General features: G+C 40.3%; 1 protein-coding gene across 8 annotated transcripts in view; it reads right to left on the bottom strand.

Annotated features, from left to right (window-relative positions):
- LOC143020023 (uncharacterized) overlaps nucleotides 1–18,783 on the bottom strand; it is a 432,500-nt gene that overhangs the window by 36,804 nt on the left and 376,913 nt on the right. For all 8 annotated transcript variants that reach the window (XM_076176144.1, XM_076176141.1, XM_076176143.1 and 5 more), the window contains 6 exons: nucleotides 10,640–10,863; nucleotides 10,221–10,318; nucleotides 9,148–9,302; nucleotides 7,649–7,784; nucleotides 1,710–1,849; nucleotides 374–617 (listed from right to left, as the gene is read on the bottom strand). In XM_076176144.1, coding sequence (XP_076032259.1) covers nucleotides 374–617; nucleotides 1,710–1,849; nucleotides 7,649–7,784; nucleotides 9,148–9,302; nucleotides 10,221–10,318; nucleotides 10,640–10,863 — 997 coding nt within the window. The remainder of the gene's footprint in view (nucleotides 1–373; nucleotides 618–1,709; nucleotides 1,850–7,648; nucleotides 7,785–9,147; nucleotides 9,303–10,220; nucleotides 10,319–10,639; nucleotides 10,864–18,783) is intronic.

Consider the following 18,783-nt stretch of genomic DNA (forward strand, 5'->3'; position numbering starts at 1 on the left):
AAGTTCACCTAAAGGTAAATATGCAATAGCTTTGAGCCAAAACATGAAAGAAAATACTAGGCTGACCTTTGCAATTGTATGAAGCCAATTAAGAGAATGATTGGGGCTAACATAATCCCTTCACTATGGTAAAATAGTATCATTCACAAATTTTACTCTGGCTGACATCAACTCATTCTATTTAGCTCAAGTCTGTCCCTCTCCTGAATATGGTGTCTAGTGTTAGGATGAAAACATAGTCCATGTCTGGTGTTACCATGTTGAGGGCATTTATTATTACTGCTGAAACTCCAGTGCATGGACTTGTAATACAAAAACAATCAATAAAATTTCAAAATACTCAACAAATTTTTTTTCCTTAATCTCAACATACCTCTCTCATAAAAGAAAGATCTCGCTGCAAGAAATATGCATTGGATAAACTATGTTCCTTGCAAAGAGCAAGTGCATGTTCATGTGGTCTCCATTTGTGCTGTTCAATGAGAGCATCATGCGTTGCCTTTAATTGATCTCCCAACCATGGTTCAACACGATACAGAATGGGATGGGAGTGATTGAGTTCTTCTTTCCTTTTCCTTTCTCCTTCTTCATATATTCTCTCAACCTCATCTAAGGCTCTGTGAACAATAAATACATAATATAGGTCAAATTACTATTGATTAAAATATTATAAAAACAATACATACATATATATACCAAGGGCTTTTTTTCCCTTACAAGAGAGGTATCTGCAGTCAAAAGGCATAATTCCACTCCTGCCCATTTCATCAACACCCATCCCTCCCTCCCTCTCATCTTGGCTCTTCCTGGATGACAGGTCATCCCTGCATCTTGCCCATTCCCCTGGGTCAGAGGCAACACAGCAAGACACAGCACATCCACAGCAAGGCTGCTTCATTTAATTGGTAACACCCCTCTCTGTCCTTTCATGTCGTAACATTGAAGACTGGGAAAAATCCCTTTGGGCTGTGTCAAAATATCATTCACACATAACTACTCCCTAACTCCCAATATCCCCCACCCAGTCCCTTCCATGCATCACAGTATCATCCATACACAACCATTCTCCATTCACCCCATCTTCTGCCTTCTCCCTTCCTTCCTTAACAGATATCCTCCTCTTGCTCAATGGCCCTTTTACCCCATCCATCCATATCATCCTTGGTTGTCCCCTCCTGTTCACTCCATCCACCTCTGCCTTCCACACTTCTTTAACTAATTTTTCTTTCTTCATTCTTTCCATGTGTCCAAACCATTCCACCCCTATCTCCCATCTCCTTTTCCACTCCTGCTCTCCTCCTCACTTCCTCATTTCTCACTCTATCCAACTTTGTAACCCCTAACATACTTCTCAGACATTTCTTCTCAAGCACATTTAAACTCTTCATCTCTTATGTCCCATGTCTCTTCCCCATACAGTGCTGTCAACACAATCATCCCTTCACACAATCTCCTCTTAACATCCATTCCCAAATGCCTCTTTCTCATTACACTTTTTAATCCCACAAGGCACTTACTTGCTTCTCTCATTCTACAATCTACCTCCATCTCCATTCCTCTCTTTCCTGCCACATGCAACCCCAAGTACCTAAAACTATCCACTTTCTCCAGCGTCTCTCCTTTAATACTCATTTCCAAATTGCTACCATCCTCTCTCTTTGTACATCTCATCACCTTACTTTTACTACAGAATATAAAGGGTCATTTACCTGTGCATGAGAAGAACAGCCCTGGCTTGATCAACCAGGAGTTGTGGGATATTTTGGCCAAGATTCTGAAGATCTGTGTTACTTAAAATGGCAGCATAAACTCTCTTAAGATATTCTTCTTGAACAAGATAGTTTCCTTCCTAAATAAAATAGAAATGATGTTTTACTCAAAATTCACAATTTGTGAGGGTTATATCAAACCATATTGTGATGTATTAGTGTTTTCATTAGAAAATGTCATTTGTTTTCTTGTTTACATTGTGTGGTTTCCAAATGCCTTTGTAGGATTCAATACTGTTCTGTGTTTGTTTTTATCATATTACATACATACATATACCAAAGGCTTTTTCCCCCTTACATGGGGGTTTGCCAAAAAGAAAAGGGCATAGAAACCACTCCCACCCATTCCATCCCCTATATATTCCACTCCCCTCCACCCTCCTTCCTCCCTTTCATCTTGGCACCTCCTGGATGACGGATCATCCCTGCATCCTGTCCACTGCCCTGGGTCAGAAGCAGTGCCGCAAGACACAGCACATCCACAGCAAGGCCACTTCATAAATTCGGCGACCCCCCTCTCTGTCCCCTCATGCAGAAAAGAGGACAGGGAGAAGTCCCTTCGGGCTGCATCAAATTATTTCTCATACATACTTTCTCACCCCCCATCCCCCACCCACTCCCCCTCATGCATCACAGCATCATCCATATACAACCCTTCTCCATTCACCCCTATCTTCTGTCTTCTCCCATCCTTCCTCAACAGACATTCCTCTATTTTGTAATGCCCCTTTTACCCCATCCATCCATCTCATCCTAGGACGCCCCCTAATATTCACTCCTTCCATCTCTGCCTTCCACACCTCTTTTACTAATCTTTCTTCACTCATTCTTTCCATGTGTCCAAACCAACCTAATTCTCTTTCATCAACCCTATCTCCCAGCTCCCTTTCCATCCCTGTTCTCCTCCTCACCTCCTCATTTCTCACTCTATCTAGCCTAGTAACCCCTATCATACTTCTCAGACATTTCATCTCAAACACATTCAAACTCCTTCTCTCTTCCTCTCTTATGTTCCATGTTTCTGCTCCGTACAGTGCTGTTGGCACAATCACTCCTTCATATAACCTCCTCTTACCATCCATTCCCAAATGTCTATTTCTCATCACACTTTTTAATCCACCAAGTCATTTACTCACTTCTCTCAATCTACATTCTACCTCCACCCCTACTCTTCCCTTTCCTGCCACATTCACACCCAAGTATCCAAAACTATCCACTTCCTTCAGTCTCTCTCCCTTAATGCTCACTTCCAGCCTGCTGTCACTCTCTCCCCTTGTACATCTCATCACCTTACTTTTGCCCACATTTATCTTCAGCTTCCTTCTTTCACACACCTTCTCAAACTCTGTCACTAACTTCCTCAATCTCTCCTCTGATCCTGCTATAAATGCAGTGTCGTCAGCAAACAACAACTGGCTTATTTCCCACTTTTCTCCATTTTTCTTAACCATCTCCAATCCCTGACCCACCACCCTTGCATTCACCTCTCGCACCACCTCATCCATGTATAGATTGAACAGCCAGTGTGACATAACACATCCCTGGCGAAGTCCCACCTTTACCTCAAACCGTTCACTCTCTGTTTCTAATTCTAACACAAGCTCTACTACTCTTGTAAAAACTCCTGACTGCTCTTAACAGCTTTCCTCCTATCCCAAATATCTGCCTTCCTGTCTACCCTGTCATAAGCCTTTTCCAAATCCATAAAAGCCCAAAAAACATCCTTACCTCTTCCTATAGCTTTCTCACATATCTGTCTTACCACAAAAATCTGATCTACACAACCCCTACCTGTCCTAAAACCACACTGTTCCTCACCAATTACTCCCTCTCTTCCTCTCCTAATCCTCTCAATCAAGACCCTCCCATAAGCCTTCCCAACTACACTCAACAAGCTGATCCCTCTGAAACTACTACATTCACACTTGTCCACCTTTTCCTTGTAAAGCAGAATGATACAGGCACTCCTCTAGTCCTCCGGCACTCTACCCTCTCTTAACCCCTTCAATACGGGCCAAAATCTCGCGGGCAGCATTAGCTGCTAGACGTGCGATGTTGCGTCATAATACTCGCATTATAAAAAATAAAGTTACCACTGTATTGCTCGTTCTCTTTCACCCATGAATTTTGATAACCATAGAAAATATGATGAAGCCAGTTTACAGAGTATGGGAGTCACACAGGTACAACTACAATATATATAATCAAGACACCGACATCGGCATCCTCGCATACCCACTTGCTCCTCATGACGCCTACGTAGGCGTCATCGTATCGAAGGGGTTAAACAAACATTAAATAACCTCACCAGCCAGTCCACCATAACTGTACCTCCTTTCTTCAGACATTCTGAATGGCATCCATCCAGACCCAGGTGCCTTACCTGCTCTCATCATCTAACAGCTGCTTTCACTTCATCTTTCCCTATTTCTCCTCCATTTTCCTCACTCATCGCTCTCATTTTCTTAGTGCCTCCCACTGCAACTACCTTTCCCTCCGTATCCTCCTTTACATTTAGCAACTCCCTAAAATACTCTGCTCACCTTCCTTTCACTGCCTTCTCTTCCATTATCATCTCTCCATCTGCGCCTTTTACCTTTTCTTCTCTACTTGATTCGCCTCCTCTTCCTCTCTTAATTTCTTTCCAAAACATCTTTTTATTACTTTCAAAATTTTCTGTCATACTCTTACCCCATTTCACATCTGCTCTCCTCTTTGCTTTCTTTATCTTATGCTTAACTTCCCTTCTCTTTACTTTGTACCTCTCATACGATTACCTCATCCTAATTTGTAGCCAATCTATGAAAGCCTGCTTCTTCTCTTCTACACCCTTCTTTGCTTCCTCATCCCACCACTCACTACCCTTCCTTCTATTTCCTCCCACCCTCCTTGTTCCACACACCACCTTTGCACACCTTATGACTCCCTCCTTCAACCATCCCCATTCCTCCTCCACTCCTAGTTCTACTCTATCCTTCACTCCCTCCCACTCCTCTCTCAGCTTCTTATACTCCTTTTCCTTTTCTTTCTCATTGAAACAGTTCACTCTAAGTACCTCCCTACCTTCTGCCCTTTTCCTCTTTCTCCACTATTCTACACTCTCAATTTACCTTCCACCAGAAAATGATCTGATATTCCCCCACTCTCTCCCCTTAGAACATGTACATCCTTAACTCTTCCTACCATACTCCTGGTCACCACTATATAGTCCATTAATGCTCTATCTGCCACCTTTCCATCTACCACCCTCTCCCATATGTACTTATGCTTGACTTTCTTCCTAAACACTGTATTTGCTATCATCAACTCTCTTTCAAGACACATCTCCACCATCAATTCTCCACTATGATTTTTAACTGGAACTCCATACTTCCTAATCACTCCATCTATTGGCTTGTTTCCTACCCTACCATTAAGGTCTCCCAATACAACTACATTGACATTTCTCCCTAATCCCTCTATGCACTCATATTCACAAATGTTATTGTTTGTTCTGCTGTGAAGCCAAGTAAGCTGCCACTCTAATAAATCTGAAAGTTATACATATGAATAAACTTCATTTCATTACAATGGCAACAAGGATCAACAAAATGGGAACTTGAAGGTGTCTTGCAAGTGGAACTGAGATTTGGCCTATGTTTTTGTTCCTGTAAAAGAGGAATTCACTAAAGAAACTGACTTGATATAGATCACCAACAAGTTGTAAACCTTATGTATATCTGGTAGGAGAGTTTTGTAGTTTTTATAATTTCATGATAGACTACCAGAGGACTTTGACTACAATTGAAGAACTGTGAATTTGAATATGGCTTCTAGTGCTCCTGGGAGGACTGATCCTTTTAATCCAAAGATAAAATTGGAGGTATGGTTGTCAATGTTGGAAGCACAATTTCCTAAAAAGATATCAGTGATGAGACTCAGAAAAAAATATATACATTGCTAGTGTCTTTAGGAACAGAGATTTACAGTGTTTTAACATGTCTCTCAGCTCCAAAACTTCCACATGAGGTATGAAGACATTGTTAAAAGTCCAAAAAAGCATTATGATGTAAAGCTATCTTATCACTGTGCACTGATTTCCAGCAAAAGAAGAATACAGGGGTGAAACTTTGCAAATATTGTATGCATATCCTGATCAAAATACTAGCAGGATAAATCATCATATATCTGGAGGGGGTATTACATTGTATTAGATGCATTAAGCCATTTGCCAGTTGATGATTCATGTTTAGATTCAAGTACCCCAAATGAATATGTTCATGTTATAGAAACTTTAGGTGAACAAGCTATTTCTTGTGGTGCTATTAAGTGGATTTCAAAGTCAATGATCCTATGGTGTCTGAGTTTTCTACTGTTAAAGCAGTTAAGCACGAATAACATTATCTTGTTATACCATGATTATGTGGTTATTCCAGCAGAATTCCATGAAGTAGTACTGGAACAACTACATAATGGACACAATGGTATTAGTGCTATGAAGGTTGGAGCACACAGTTGGATATGGTGGCCTAACTTAGACCAGGATCTGTCTGAAGTGACAAGGTCATGTAATATTTGTTTTCAAAACTTCCAGTCCTGAATCTGTTGTGTTATCCTGACCAGAAACTGAAAAGGCATGGAGCAGACTACATGTAGATTATGCTGGCCCAATAGATGGTTATTATTTTTTTCATAATGACTGGTTCCCATACCAAGTTTTTAGACATGTTACAAAATCTACTACATCTACGGCAACTACTGTTAGACTGAGGTGTAGTTTTTGTAATTTTGGGATACCAGATGTGCTTGTTTCAGACAAAACAAACTGTTTTGTGTCTGAAGAGATGGATTTTTTCTTGAGGAAAAATGCTATCAACCATATTACCCCAGCTACTTATGATCCTTCTTCAAATGGTTTGGGGAAAAGGCAGCAAAAACCTTTTGTACAATTATAGAAGATCGGTATATTCTTCCACAGGAAAAACACCAGCTGATATGATGTTTAATACGAATTTTAAAGGACTGCTTGAAAGAGTAAAATCTCAGAAAAGAAAGAGACCTGAGAAATGAATGTAAGGTTGTAACAGCAAAATACAAGGTAAATGATGCTGTGTTTGTCAGAAACTATGTCCAGGGAAGTACTTGGGTAGAAGGTAAAATAGTTGAAGTGCTTGGTGTAAGAAACTTCAAGGTGTAATTGAAAATTCTTGGTAATGTAATCTAGAAAAAGCATGCTGTTCAATTGATGCTAAAGTTTACACCTTATTTAGAAGGGTTTATTGTACTTCAAAATTATCAGATGTGTAACGAGTCTCAGGGTTCCAGTATTCCTAATGACAATTGTGTAAATAATTCAGAGGTTGATGTAAACCATAAGTGATAGTCAAATACACAATTCAGAGGTTTGTACTGAAACTGCACCCTCTGAGATTCAAACTCTGTAGACAACCCTCTGCCAGAAACAATAAAATTGAAAAGATCTGGATAGGTTGAATTTGTAATTTTCAATCTAGGAGGGAGGGATGTAATATATTGGTGTTTTCATTAGATAATATAATTTGTTCTCTTGTTTACAGTGATTGGTTTCCAAATGCCTTTGTAGGATTCAATACTGTCCTGCCAAGGTCCTGTGTTTGCTTTGATCATATGATTGATTGTTATTGTTTATTTGTTCTGCTGTGGAGCCAAGCAGGCAGCCACTCTGATAAATCCTAAAGTTATATATACCATTTCATTACACATATATTGCAATAACATATTCTTCTTGGACAAAGTTGTTACCATCCTAAATAATGTGAAACTTTTATTTTTCTTAAAAGTCAAAATCAATGAAAAGTGTATCAAGCCATATTTTACAAATTTCAATGATGAAAGAGCAACAAAATGAAATTCAGTCAAACCTTTTCAATTTCAGCATCACTTAGGTTCTGAGCCTTCAGATCGGCCACGACCTTTTCTCTGAAGTGCAGAAACCATCCTCGAGCTTCTTTTTCCAAAATTCCCACAAGAACAGGTAAGGCTTTCTTCATAATTTCCCTGCCAAAAGGACATAAAAATTAAATCCAAATCAATCTTTTGCATTAGACCCACAGCTAAGAGGAATCCAGTAAAGCCCACATAGGCCAATTAAATGCACACTGAAAAAACAATAAATACATATGTCACACTTATTAGTCCTTCTGCTTGTCATCATCATAAGACATAACTTTGTTACACTGACTTAAAGCAAAGAAAAAAAGAAAGAGTAAGAGGTTTCTTGAGAGCTGTATGGAGATATGAAAGTGTCTGTAGAAGCACCATAGTTAAAGGAATGATTGAAGTAGTAGTTGTACCAACTGTTATGTATGGGAGTGAATCCAAGTGGGTAAATCATGAGGAGGTAGTGGAAATGAGATGCTTGAGGGCCATGTGTGGGGTTAAAATATGATAGAATTTACATGATAGATACAGGTGAAAACAGAAAAAGAAAAAAGAAAAAATATATATAATAGACCAGCTTGATGTGATTCATCATTATGAGAATAGCCAAGAGTAGATATCCTCAAAATGTTCATCAATTTGTGGTGACAGGCATGACAGCAAGGTGTAGGTAGAAGGCCTGAATAATAAAGATAAAGATTTGTGGTAGGAGACCAAAAGATTATACAACAGTGTCCTCAAAGGGGCTATACTTTCACCAGCATTGGTCAATTTATTCATGAGTAACCTTCCTACCACAAACCCAGAGCACAACATTGAAGCTCTCTCATATGCAAATGATCTAACCATCATGAAGGTGTGGGTGTTTACAATTTTTTGAGGAAAAGTTGCAGAGATGATTCCAACATTCATCTTGCAGGTCCACTACTTGCAGGTACCCATCACTTACCCTTTCTCATAGTTAAAGAGTGAAAAAAGAAATGTGTGATTGGAATGAGAAGAGGTGAGGATTTTTCTCACCAGTCTAACTCCTTCTCAGGAGATTGTGTACATGTTGGAAAAAAAAAGAACTTTCACATCACCCCCACAAGTTTGTTGATTATGGCTTTTCCCCCTTACAAGGGAGGTAGCCAAAAACAAAGGCATAAAAACCACTCCCACTCATTCCATCCCCACATACTCCATTCACCCACCCTCCCTCCCTCTTATCTTGACTCCTCCTGGATGACGGGTCATCCCTGCACCTCGCCCACTGCCCTGGCTCAGAAGCAATGTGGTATGACACAGTGATCAACAAAATTATTAAATAATCATTTTCATGATAATCAATTATTGTTTTTCTTATATGATGCCATTCCATAAATACAAGATAAAAAAAGACCCCCTCATCTTTACTTCTTTATAAATAGAATTACTACTCTCTAACATTGCATGTTCCCTCCCCTTGCTGCAATCTATCTCATTCCAAGATATTACCCACCTGTTGAAGAGCCTAAGATCGAGCTCTTGCCCCTGGGGTGTTGTGAAGACATATGGTACGGGTGGCTGCTTTTCACCTGATAGCTGAAACTTCTCCCGAGTGGCTCTCTTGATCTGCTGCACCATCCAAGAACAAAGACTTTCCACATCCCCATCCTGAAGGAGGAGCAGTACACTAAGTAGATTATACAATGGAACTGGTTATTATATGTTGATTTTCTGGAGGCTATCTTTGCATGAGTGGCTAAGATGGAAGGAACAGCAAATGGGTTTTCAGATGGGTGTGATGGATGTAAGGTGGGTGCATGCTTTGACTTGGCCAAGAAGGGCCCTTTGGTATATGTATGTGTTTGCAAGCCACAAGTAAATAAATTGAAGAACAAGTGTATATTTTACCCTTACAAAATGCTACCCAGACTTGTATGGTTTTTACAACTACATACATACATACATATACCAAGGCTTTTTCCCCCTTACAAAGGAGGTAGCCAAAAAGGAAAAGGCATAAAATCATTCCCACCCATTCCATCCCTGAATACACTCCACACCCCTCCACCCTCCCTCCTCCCATCTTAGCACCTCCTGGATGACGGGTCATCCCTGCACCTTGTCCACTGCCCTGGGTCAGAAGCAGTGTTGCAAGACACAGCACATCCACAGCAAGGCCGCTTAATTAAATCGGCGACCCCCCCTCTCCGTTCCCCCCATGCATAAAAGGAGAAGACGGGGAGAAATCCCTTCGGGCTGCATCAAATTTTGCTCACACATACTACCTCACCCCCCACCCCCTGCCCATTCCACCTCATGCATCACAACTACCACCCAATAATTTTATTCAGCTAAGGAAAATCCCCACTGTTTATGAGTTAATACCTATCTTAATTAACCCTTAAATGATGACTGTTCTTTCCCAACAACAGTAAATATATCTATATAAACTTAATTACTACTGACACATAATCTTATTCATCTAAGGGAAACATTTGCAAGTTAATTTAATAATGCCATTATTTCATGACCAATGTGGATAATGTAACCATGCAAGCCCATTTCAAATACAGATTAGATGCACACCTTGCAAGTAAGTTCCTGCACCAGGTAGCTGCACCGTTCCTCCTTCATGCGAGCCTCTAGGTTGTGTGCCTGCACCCATGGCACACCCACTGCCAGATCTGTAGAAAAACAATGCCAAGAAGTCACACCAATTCCATGTCTAATAAATCAAATTAATATATGCTAGCCCCATCCGGCACTCCCGTAGCATTACCCACTCTGCTGGCCTCACCCAGCTCTCCACTAGCTTCACCCTGCCCCCAAATAACTTCACTCTTTTAGTCTAATGCAGCCCCTTGCTAGCCTCACCCAGTCCCTTATAAGCCTCATCTAGCTCTCCAATAAACCCGGGCGAGGCTAGTGGAGTTTATTTGACAAATAAACTCCACTAGCCTCGCCCGGTCCTTCACTAGCCTCGCTCAGCCCCTCACTAGGCTTACCGACAAGCATGACGATGCCCTGCCAGAGGGAATGGGCCGAATTGGAGACCGAGAATGTTGGCGATGTGATCCTGTTCCTCGCTGTGATGATAATGAGAGCCACGGCCCGGGCCACGTCGTTCAAGAGGGTGTCGTGGGCTCGCTCACAGCCCTTCTGCAGGCAGCTCGACACACGCCATCGGTGCGTCTGGCCAGGGAAGTGCAGCGACTCAACCTCGAATTCACTGTAAAGGGAGAATGCATAAGCGCGAAGTTGCAGATTCTTGGGGGTGGGTTTGGTATGAGAGTAATAAAGTGCGGTGGGGTATGGTCGTCCAAAATATGGTGTGACGTCACCACATGACATTGTGACGTCATGTAATATGGTGTGACGTCACGTGATAATGTGACGTCATATAATGATGTCACATGACATGCCCCTTCGAACACTTCTTTACTCTGTGCCTAACCCAACCTAATATTTCTTGTCTTTTGCCAAATAATAACATAAGATGCCACTTCATGCTAGCAAGAACTTCCAAGAAACCCAGTGCAGCAGAGTTGACATGCATACATGCTTTCTTCATCCATCACGTGACAGTTACCAATAGCAAGGGAGAAACATCAACGAACCCATAACATCATTCTCTTGGAGAAAGTAAATGTCTAAGAATAACGAAGACTAAAAGTGGGGGTAAATATGTGATGCCGTGTACAGGATTCCTGAATATAAAGAAGAGTTCTTCCTACGTAATCCTCGAAATTTAGTATAAAAAATCGCTACGATTTGCTACTTTATTATATATTCTGGATGTCGTCAGGTCTTTTTATTCAGCTGAGGGAAATCCTTGTCCTCAACCTTTTCACTGCGTGTTATAAATTCAGTATAGTTGTCGCCAGGAATCAGCCGTGAAACTACCATTCCCCACTCTGTAGCGAAAAGGTTCAACAAACCCTCGTGTGAGAAAGAAAGCTTAAGCTTTCAAATGTACTGCTAATCAAGAAACCCCCATCAACGTAACATAAAATTTAATGTTGTACAGAAATGTGTATGGTACAACTTAACTGCATAAAACGTAAACTTACTCCAATGTTATACACAATACAGCTATGATTAAAAAAAGCAAAATTCAATACCTCAATGACATTTTCGTTATTGATACACACAATACATCGGTGGCTACAGAGAAATAACTGAAATTCAGCAGCGTCTCAAAACACAAAACCTACTCCAATACAATGCACAATACACATTTAGCAAAATAAATAAATAAGCTTCAATAGCTTTTTAAACACTTTCATATCGATGGTCCCAAAGAAACAGCTGAGACTCGACAGCGCTCCATAAACCATGAACACAAACGGGAAAAGATAAGTGGTGACGTCATGTCGACATACAAATGACAGTGTTCAACAAACCTTTGATGTGTCATACAAAGAACATAATGAAACATTTTAATATTAATGTTATGCAAATTGCACAAAAGCCAGTGCGTCCAGATATGTAACAAAACATCAAATGACGTTTTAATGAATAAATCCGATTTCACTTCAAAACTCTTCGAGACACTATGGTGGCACAAACGAAGGTGCTAAAAATAAGAATGAAAAAGTGGGAGGAGGTAGGGTGGGTGGGTGAGGGGAATTAAGCACCAATAACAAGAGAATCCACCTATTTCAAACCGCCAACAACATTGTAAAGATCAAAGGATCATCGGAACGAAAATACGTATCGCCCAGCCGACGATTCATACCAATTCGGGCTATTTCGGTCATTTCAAGTCACATCTACGTCACATGAATGCTCACGTCACACAAAGACCACGTCACATCCTTTACCGTGACTCATCATGCTATGTCACAACATCTAGTATATGCTGTCATGCCAATGCTGCCATGATGCTTGCATGCATATTATCATGCCAACATCCATGAACAAGATGCCTATAACAGGGGACTTTGTAGCGTGGAATTTCATGAACCATGTCCTTAGTTTAGCTCGCCGGTGGCAGGGTTCGAACTGCCATCACTTAGACCTCTGTCACGACTAATGATGCCCTTAACCGCTCGGCCAGCGAGCAGCCAACATTGTCTTGTTATCTCACCCCCGTTTTTTATTCTATACGACCTGCCTCCCATATACAAATGAAAAACGAACATAAAAATATTACCATAACATTGAGTCATGCAAACAGTATACGTAATACATAAATATCAATAAAAAAAATTCGAATTTCATAACACTTAGTCTTATAACGAATAAATTATTCACGTCGGGGTTATCACACTGTGTATAATATTGAGTCTTGTGTGTATTGTACTTATTGTATGTATGATTGTATCCGAATAAAATTCAATTCAATTCAAAACACTGGACCCACATCCTACCTCGAATCTTCATTTTCGTAACTAGAATGTGACTTCGTTTACAGAAATCTAGACTTCTCTAGGAACATTTCAAGAGTATGTCTAACATTCGTATAGGTTTACAATTTTTTAGTTCATCATTCAGCTTAGCTATTATATATATGAGGGAAAGATAATTTGACATTTGAAGAGTTGAAAAATTAAATATTGTAACCGAAGTCGTTTTTAACTCAAACGAGCTCTCAACGGTCGGCGCTGGTGAAGCCCGTAGAAGCCCAGTGTGATAACCGTAATGGGCATGCAGGCGATCTAATTTATCAATGAGACAAGAAGTAAAATAAGACATTTGCCTCAGTCGACCCGCGTTCGTATCCAAACAGATGACCGTGGCTTCGACTTGCCTTGGACGTTCAAACACATTTTTGTTCGAACTTCATGCCACTTTGCATAAGTTTTCATACTTATGTCATTCTGCACACAAACATTTCCATTCTGCGCAAGCTATAAGCCATTCTTCGCAAGCTTTAAGCTACCCTGAGCAAACTACGACATTCTTACTGGATTCGTTCCATTCTGCGCAAGATCCATGCCATTCTACGCAAGGTAAGCCTTTCAGACTTCGGTTCATTCCATTCTGCGCAAGCTGCACAATTCCACAAGGGCCTTTGTCATTCTGTGCAAGTTCATGCCACTCACATGTCATTCTTCTCTCTGAACCTACCACAATGAATAAATAAATATAAACAATGTCATAAAGGCACATTATATATATATATATATATATATATATATATATATATATATATATATATATATATATATATATATATATAGTGGAAACGTAGAAAACACCAGACTCAGAAGTAGGTAATTTATTCCCGTCGTTTCGAGTCCTGTCCGGGACCCGTCCTCAGGGGATACAATGGAATACAGAAACCACATGGTACATATATACGAGCGGCCATGTCCTCAGGAGGGACGCGGCAACCTGCGCCGGGCGAGAGCGCGTGGTGGTGGAGGGGGGAAAAGGGGGTAAGACATTTACCCTCCGCCGTTGTTCGTGATATCCTTCCACTTCTCTCTTGCACCTGTATATATGGGGTTCAGTGTTATGGACCTATTTATGCTATCTTCGTTAGTGGCCCACGCCTCCATGAACAGTCTTCCTCCTTTCCTGTTGTTGTTGTAGAGTACCTTTGCGCCCTGCCAGTCGAACACGTGTTGGTGCTGTTCAGTATGTTTGTACATCGTCGAACTCCGGTCTTTTCTATTTACTGCCCTTTGGTGCTCTTGTAGCCTTGTACTCGCCTGTTTTCCTGTTTCACTCACATAGCGCGCTGTGCAATCGGAGCAACTGACGTTGTACACCACCCCGGGCTGGTTCAATTTGCTCACTTTATCCTTGACCCGGGTGAGAGCTCCGTGTAGGGTATTACTGGGTCTGTGTGTGATGGTCACCGAGTTTTTATTCAATATCCTCGCTGCGACCTCTGAAACACCCCTCAGCTAAGTGACCGTTATCCTGGTTGTGGCTGTTCGTGTCTCGCCCAGGTCTATTTTTCTTCTCTGCGGCGCCGTCCACGTGGGTCACTAACGAAGATAGCATAAATAGGTCCATAACACTGAACCCCATATATGCCGGTGCAAAAGGTGAAAAAATATCACGAACAATGGCGGGGGTAAATGTCTACCCTACCTTCTCCCCCCTCCACCACCACGCGCTCTCGCCCGGAGCAGGTTGCCGCGTCCCTCCTGTGGACGTGGCTGCTCGTATATTTATACCATATGATTTCTGTATTCCATTGTATCCCCTGAGGGAATAAATTACATACTTCTGAGTCTGGTGTTTTCTACGTTTCCATCATTTTCCCCTCCACCACCACGCGCTCTCGCCCGGAGCAGGTCGCCGCGTCCCTCCTGTGGACGTGGCTGCTCGTATATTTATACCATATGATTTCTGTATTCCATTGTATCCCCTGAGGGAATAAATTACATACTTCTGAGTCTGGTGTTTTCTACGTTTCCATCATTATGGTTTCCGGATTCCAGCTTTTTTTGTACATACATATATATATATATATATATATATATATATATATATATATATATATATATATATATAAGATTGAAGGTGAAAGAAGTAGACGAGGAGAAATGGGAGAATTTTACGCCTTAACGTTACGACCCGCAGGGTCTTGATCACTAAGCTAACAACTCAAACGTAACCGGATATTTTATACACGGACGGGTCATCTTATGGGACGCTTCGGAGAGCTTGTTATTTTATTTGCGTATTCTTTTATTATTAATAAGCTTGTGGCTTTTGCTAAACATATAAAGCCTTCTCTATGGTTAATGTTGTTATTAGTGTTGATATATGCTGCCTCAATTGTCTTCCTTAGTTTCTTGGTTGATCCTTTATTTAATACGGTTGTGTTGTTCCAGTCTGGAAGGTGACCATGTTTATCCACATGTATTACTATGGAGTTAGATGTCCTATGGGCTTTTACGTCATTTTTATGTTCATTTATCCTTTTATTAAGTCCGCGACCAGATTCACCAAAATATGAAGAGGGACAGCTTTTACACGGGATTTTATAAACAACGCTGTTTTCGTTAGTGGGATTATTGTCGCTACGTGTTACCAAATGTCCTACTTTGCTACCTGACGTCCTGGCTATTTTGATGCCCGCTTTTAGGAGAAAAGTGTCTAGGTATGAATTAACATTAGAGTTTGGTACTGTGATATATCTGGTTTCATTATTACCTTTATTATCATTCTTATTTTTATTTTCATCTTTACTTTTGTTAATTATTTCTTTGGCTTTCTTTTTCAACCTACATAAGAGACCTTTTGGATATTTTAGTTTGATGAAAGTCTCAGTAATATGTTTTAATTCAGGATCTAGAAATTCTTTACTGCATATACGAAATGCTCTGACATACTCGTAATTGTACCTAAGGATACAGACATTAACAACAAATTCAGGAGATTAAACAGTGTAAATGAAAATATACAATTTACTGCAGAAAATGAAAATAACGGAAAATTACCTTTCTTAGACACAATTATCCATAGAATAGATAAAAATGTGAAATTTTCAGTATACCGGAAACCCACCAATAAAGAAGACTATATACACTTCTACTCAGGACATGATGACAGAACTAAAACAGGTATTATAATGGGTTTCTTCCTCAGAGCATTTCGTATATGCAGTAAAGAATTTCTAGATCCTGAATTACAACAATTGAGGCAGTATATATCAACACTAATAACAACATTAACCATAGAGAAGGCTTTATATGTTTAGCAAAAGCCACAAGCTTATCAATAATAAAAGAATACGCAAATAAAATAACAAGCTCTCCGAAGCGTCCCATAAGATGACCCGTCCGTGTATAAAATATCCGGTTACGTTTGAGTTGTTAGCTTAGTGATCAAGACCCTGCGGGTCGAAACGTTAAGGCGTAAAATTCTCCCATTTCTCCTCGTCTACTTCTTTCACCTTCAATCTTATTTGTCATAATATAGTCATATATATATATATATATATATATATATATATATATATATATGATATTCCCGTCTTTTGAGTTACAATTGACGCGAAAATTACTCCATTCCAAATAACCTGACAATACTCTAAGCTCCACCCACAGCCCGTCCCTCGACGCACGTGATTGGTGGACGCAGGAGCGGGGAGAGCCGTGATTGATCCCTGGCTCTTAAACCGCAGTTCCAGCGAGTCACGAGGTCAGGAGGGTGTAGAAGGCGGAACTAATTTCGCCCATTGAATTAAAATTGAGATTAATACAAAGTGCCTAGCCCAGCAATTATGGCTACTCTAGAAATTTGAATATTTTTGTCGTATTTTATTACAAATTTCTATAATCCCTACCAAATCTAGGTTTCATGTACTAGATATATAACCTGTCACTAAACTATAGATTTTTTTTCAATTTTGGTTTTGCAATCGTTATTACAATTATTTTTAATTTAGTGTCACAATTACAAGTACCAACAAATTTTAGTGTTATTAAAGATGTCTCTGAAACAATAATAATCCATATAACTCTTGTCATTATGTTTTTTTTCACATCCGACCTAGTTATAGGCCAAAAGTTCTCCTATCGGCATGCTCTTTTTTGTGAAATGCTGTTAATATTATCAACATGATGACAAGTATCATTATTACTAATACAGACAAACATATTCTTGTGTGTGTGTGTGTGTGTGTGTGTGTGTGTGTGTGTGTGTGTGTGTGTGTGTGTGTGTGTGTGTGTGTGTGTGTGTGTGTGTGTGTGTGTGTGTGTGTGTGTGTGTGTGTGTGGGTGGGTGTGCGCGCGCGCACACATACCCACACACATAATTTTCTGTACATATTTTGGTATGTGGTAAAACAAAATCATGATGGAAAATGGAAATTATAAAACACAGCGTTTAATACTTTTATTTCAGTGCAACTTATCTGATTTTATTTTTGTATTATTACTTTGAGATATGTTGTGAGCACATCCATCAGTCAAGGCGAATGTAGAACTCAAATTACAGCCTCACTATACTGCAAAGCGCCACTACAGAACTCAACTACAGCGTCACTACCCTAGCGCCGTATCCAGGAAGACCTTACAACTTATCTGACGTCATCATTAGGAAACAATGACGAAGTCATTCATGACGTAAGAACGACTTTTCTACAAGGATATTGTTTACAGACACTTGCTGGCTGGATATCTGATCGATGCTGTGGAGATTTTGCCACAGCTTCGTTGTAAGAGGTTCCTGGATACCTCCACTTCCCAGAGCAATGCAGCCTAAGCTCGTGGTGACCTGTTACAGGTCAACACAAGCGCTCGGAAGCTCAGAAAACGCGCGAAACACAAAAGCCCCTACAAATATATAAATACATATACAAGAGACTTTCTCTTGAGGGAGAGACACCACCCTCTCCCTGCTTGTCAGTCGACGGGCGAAAAATACTCTTGGGTCCCCGGTGAAGACCAAAGTCTTCTTCTGGAGGGTTCTCAGAAAATCAGAAATTCCTTTGGAAGGGTTCTCAAGAGACCCAAATCTCCTTCAGAAGGGTCCTCCAAAGGATCAGGTCTTATTGGGTAGGGTTTTCGAGAAACCTAGGTCCTTTAGAAGGGTGCTCCAAAAACCTGAGTCTTTTACAAGAGGACCCTCTAAAGACCTAGGTCTTCTTAAGGAGGGTCCTCCATAAGCTCAAGTCTTCTTCAGGAGGACCCTCCCAAAGAACAAGGTCTTCTTTCGGAGACCCCTCCAAAGACCAAAGTCTTCTTCAGGAGGGTCCTCCAAAGACCCAGGTCTCCTTATGAAGGGCCCTCCAAGAAACTAAAAAAAAAACAAGTTTACTTCAGGAGGGTCCTCCTCCAAAGACCTGGATCTTCGAGTAGGTTTCAAGAGATTTCCATACTCTTGATGTTTCAGGCTCTTTCAGAAGCAGACCTTGGAGAAGCTGAAGGCAACAAGAAGGGGGATGGGGTGGGGTGGGGGGAACACAGAAATCAGGCTAGGATGAGCACAAAAACGACAAAGACAAGAAACCACTCAAGCCATTTATTAGTATGATTATTTAAGAGAAATTATCCCATGAAATTATATATATATATATATATATATATATATATATATATATATATATATATATATATACATATATATATATATATACATACATATATATAATGTTGAAATTCTAATTCTTATATTTGCATTTAAAACAAAAGAGAACACAATACCATTGTAATAACAATTATAACAAAAATATTACATT

The sequence above is a fragment of the Oratosquilla oratoria genome, chromosome 38 (genome assembly GCF_046742065.1).
Source record: "Oratosquilla oratoria isolate Oo_2021 chromosome 38, ASM4674206v1, whole genome shotgun sequence".
NCBI classification, from domain to species: Eukaryota; Metazoa; Arthropoda; class Malacostraca; order Stomatopoda; family Squillidae; genus Oratosquilla; species Oratosquilla oratoria.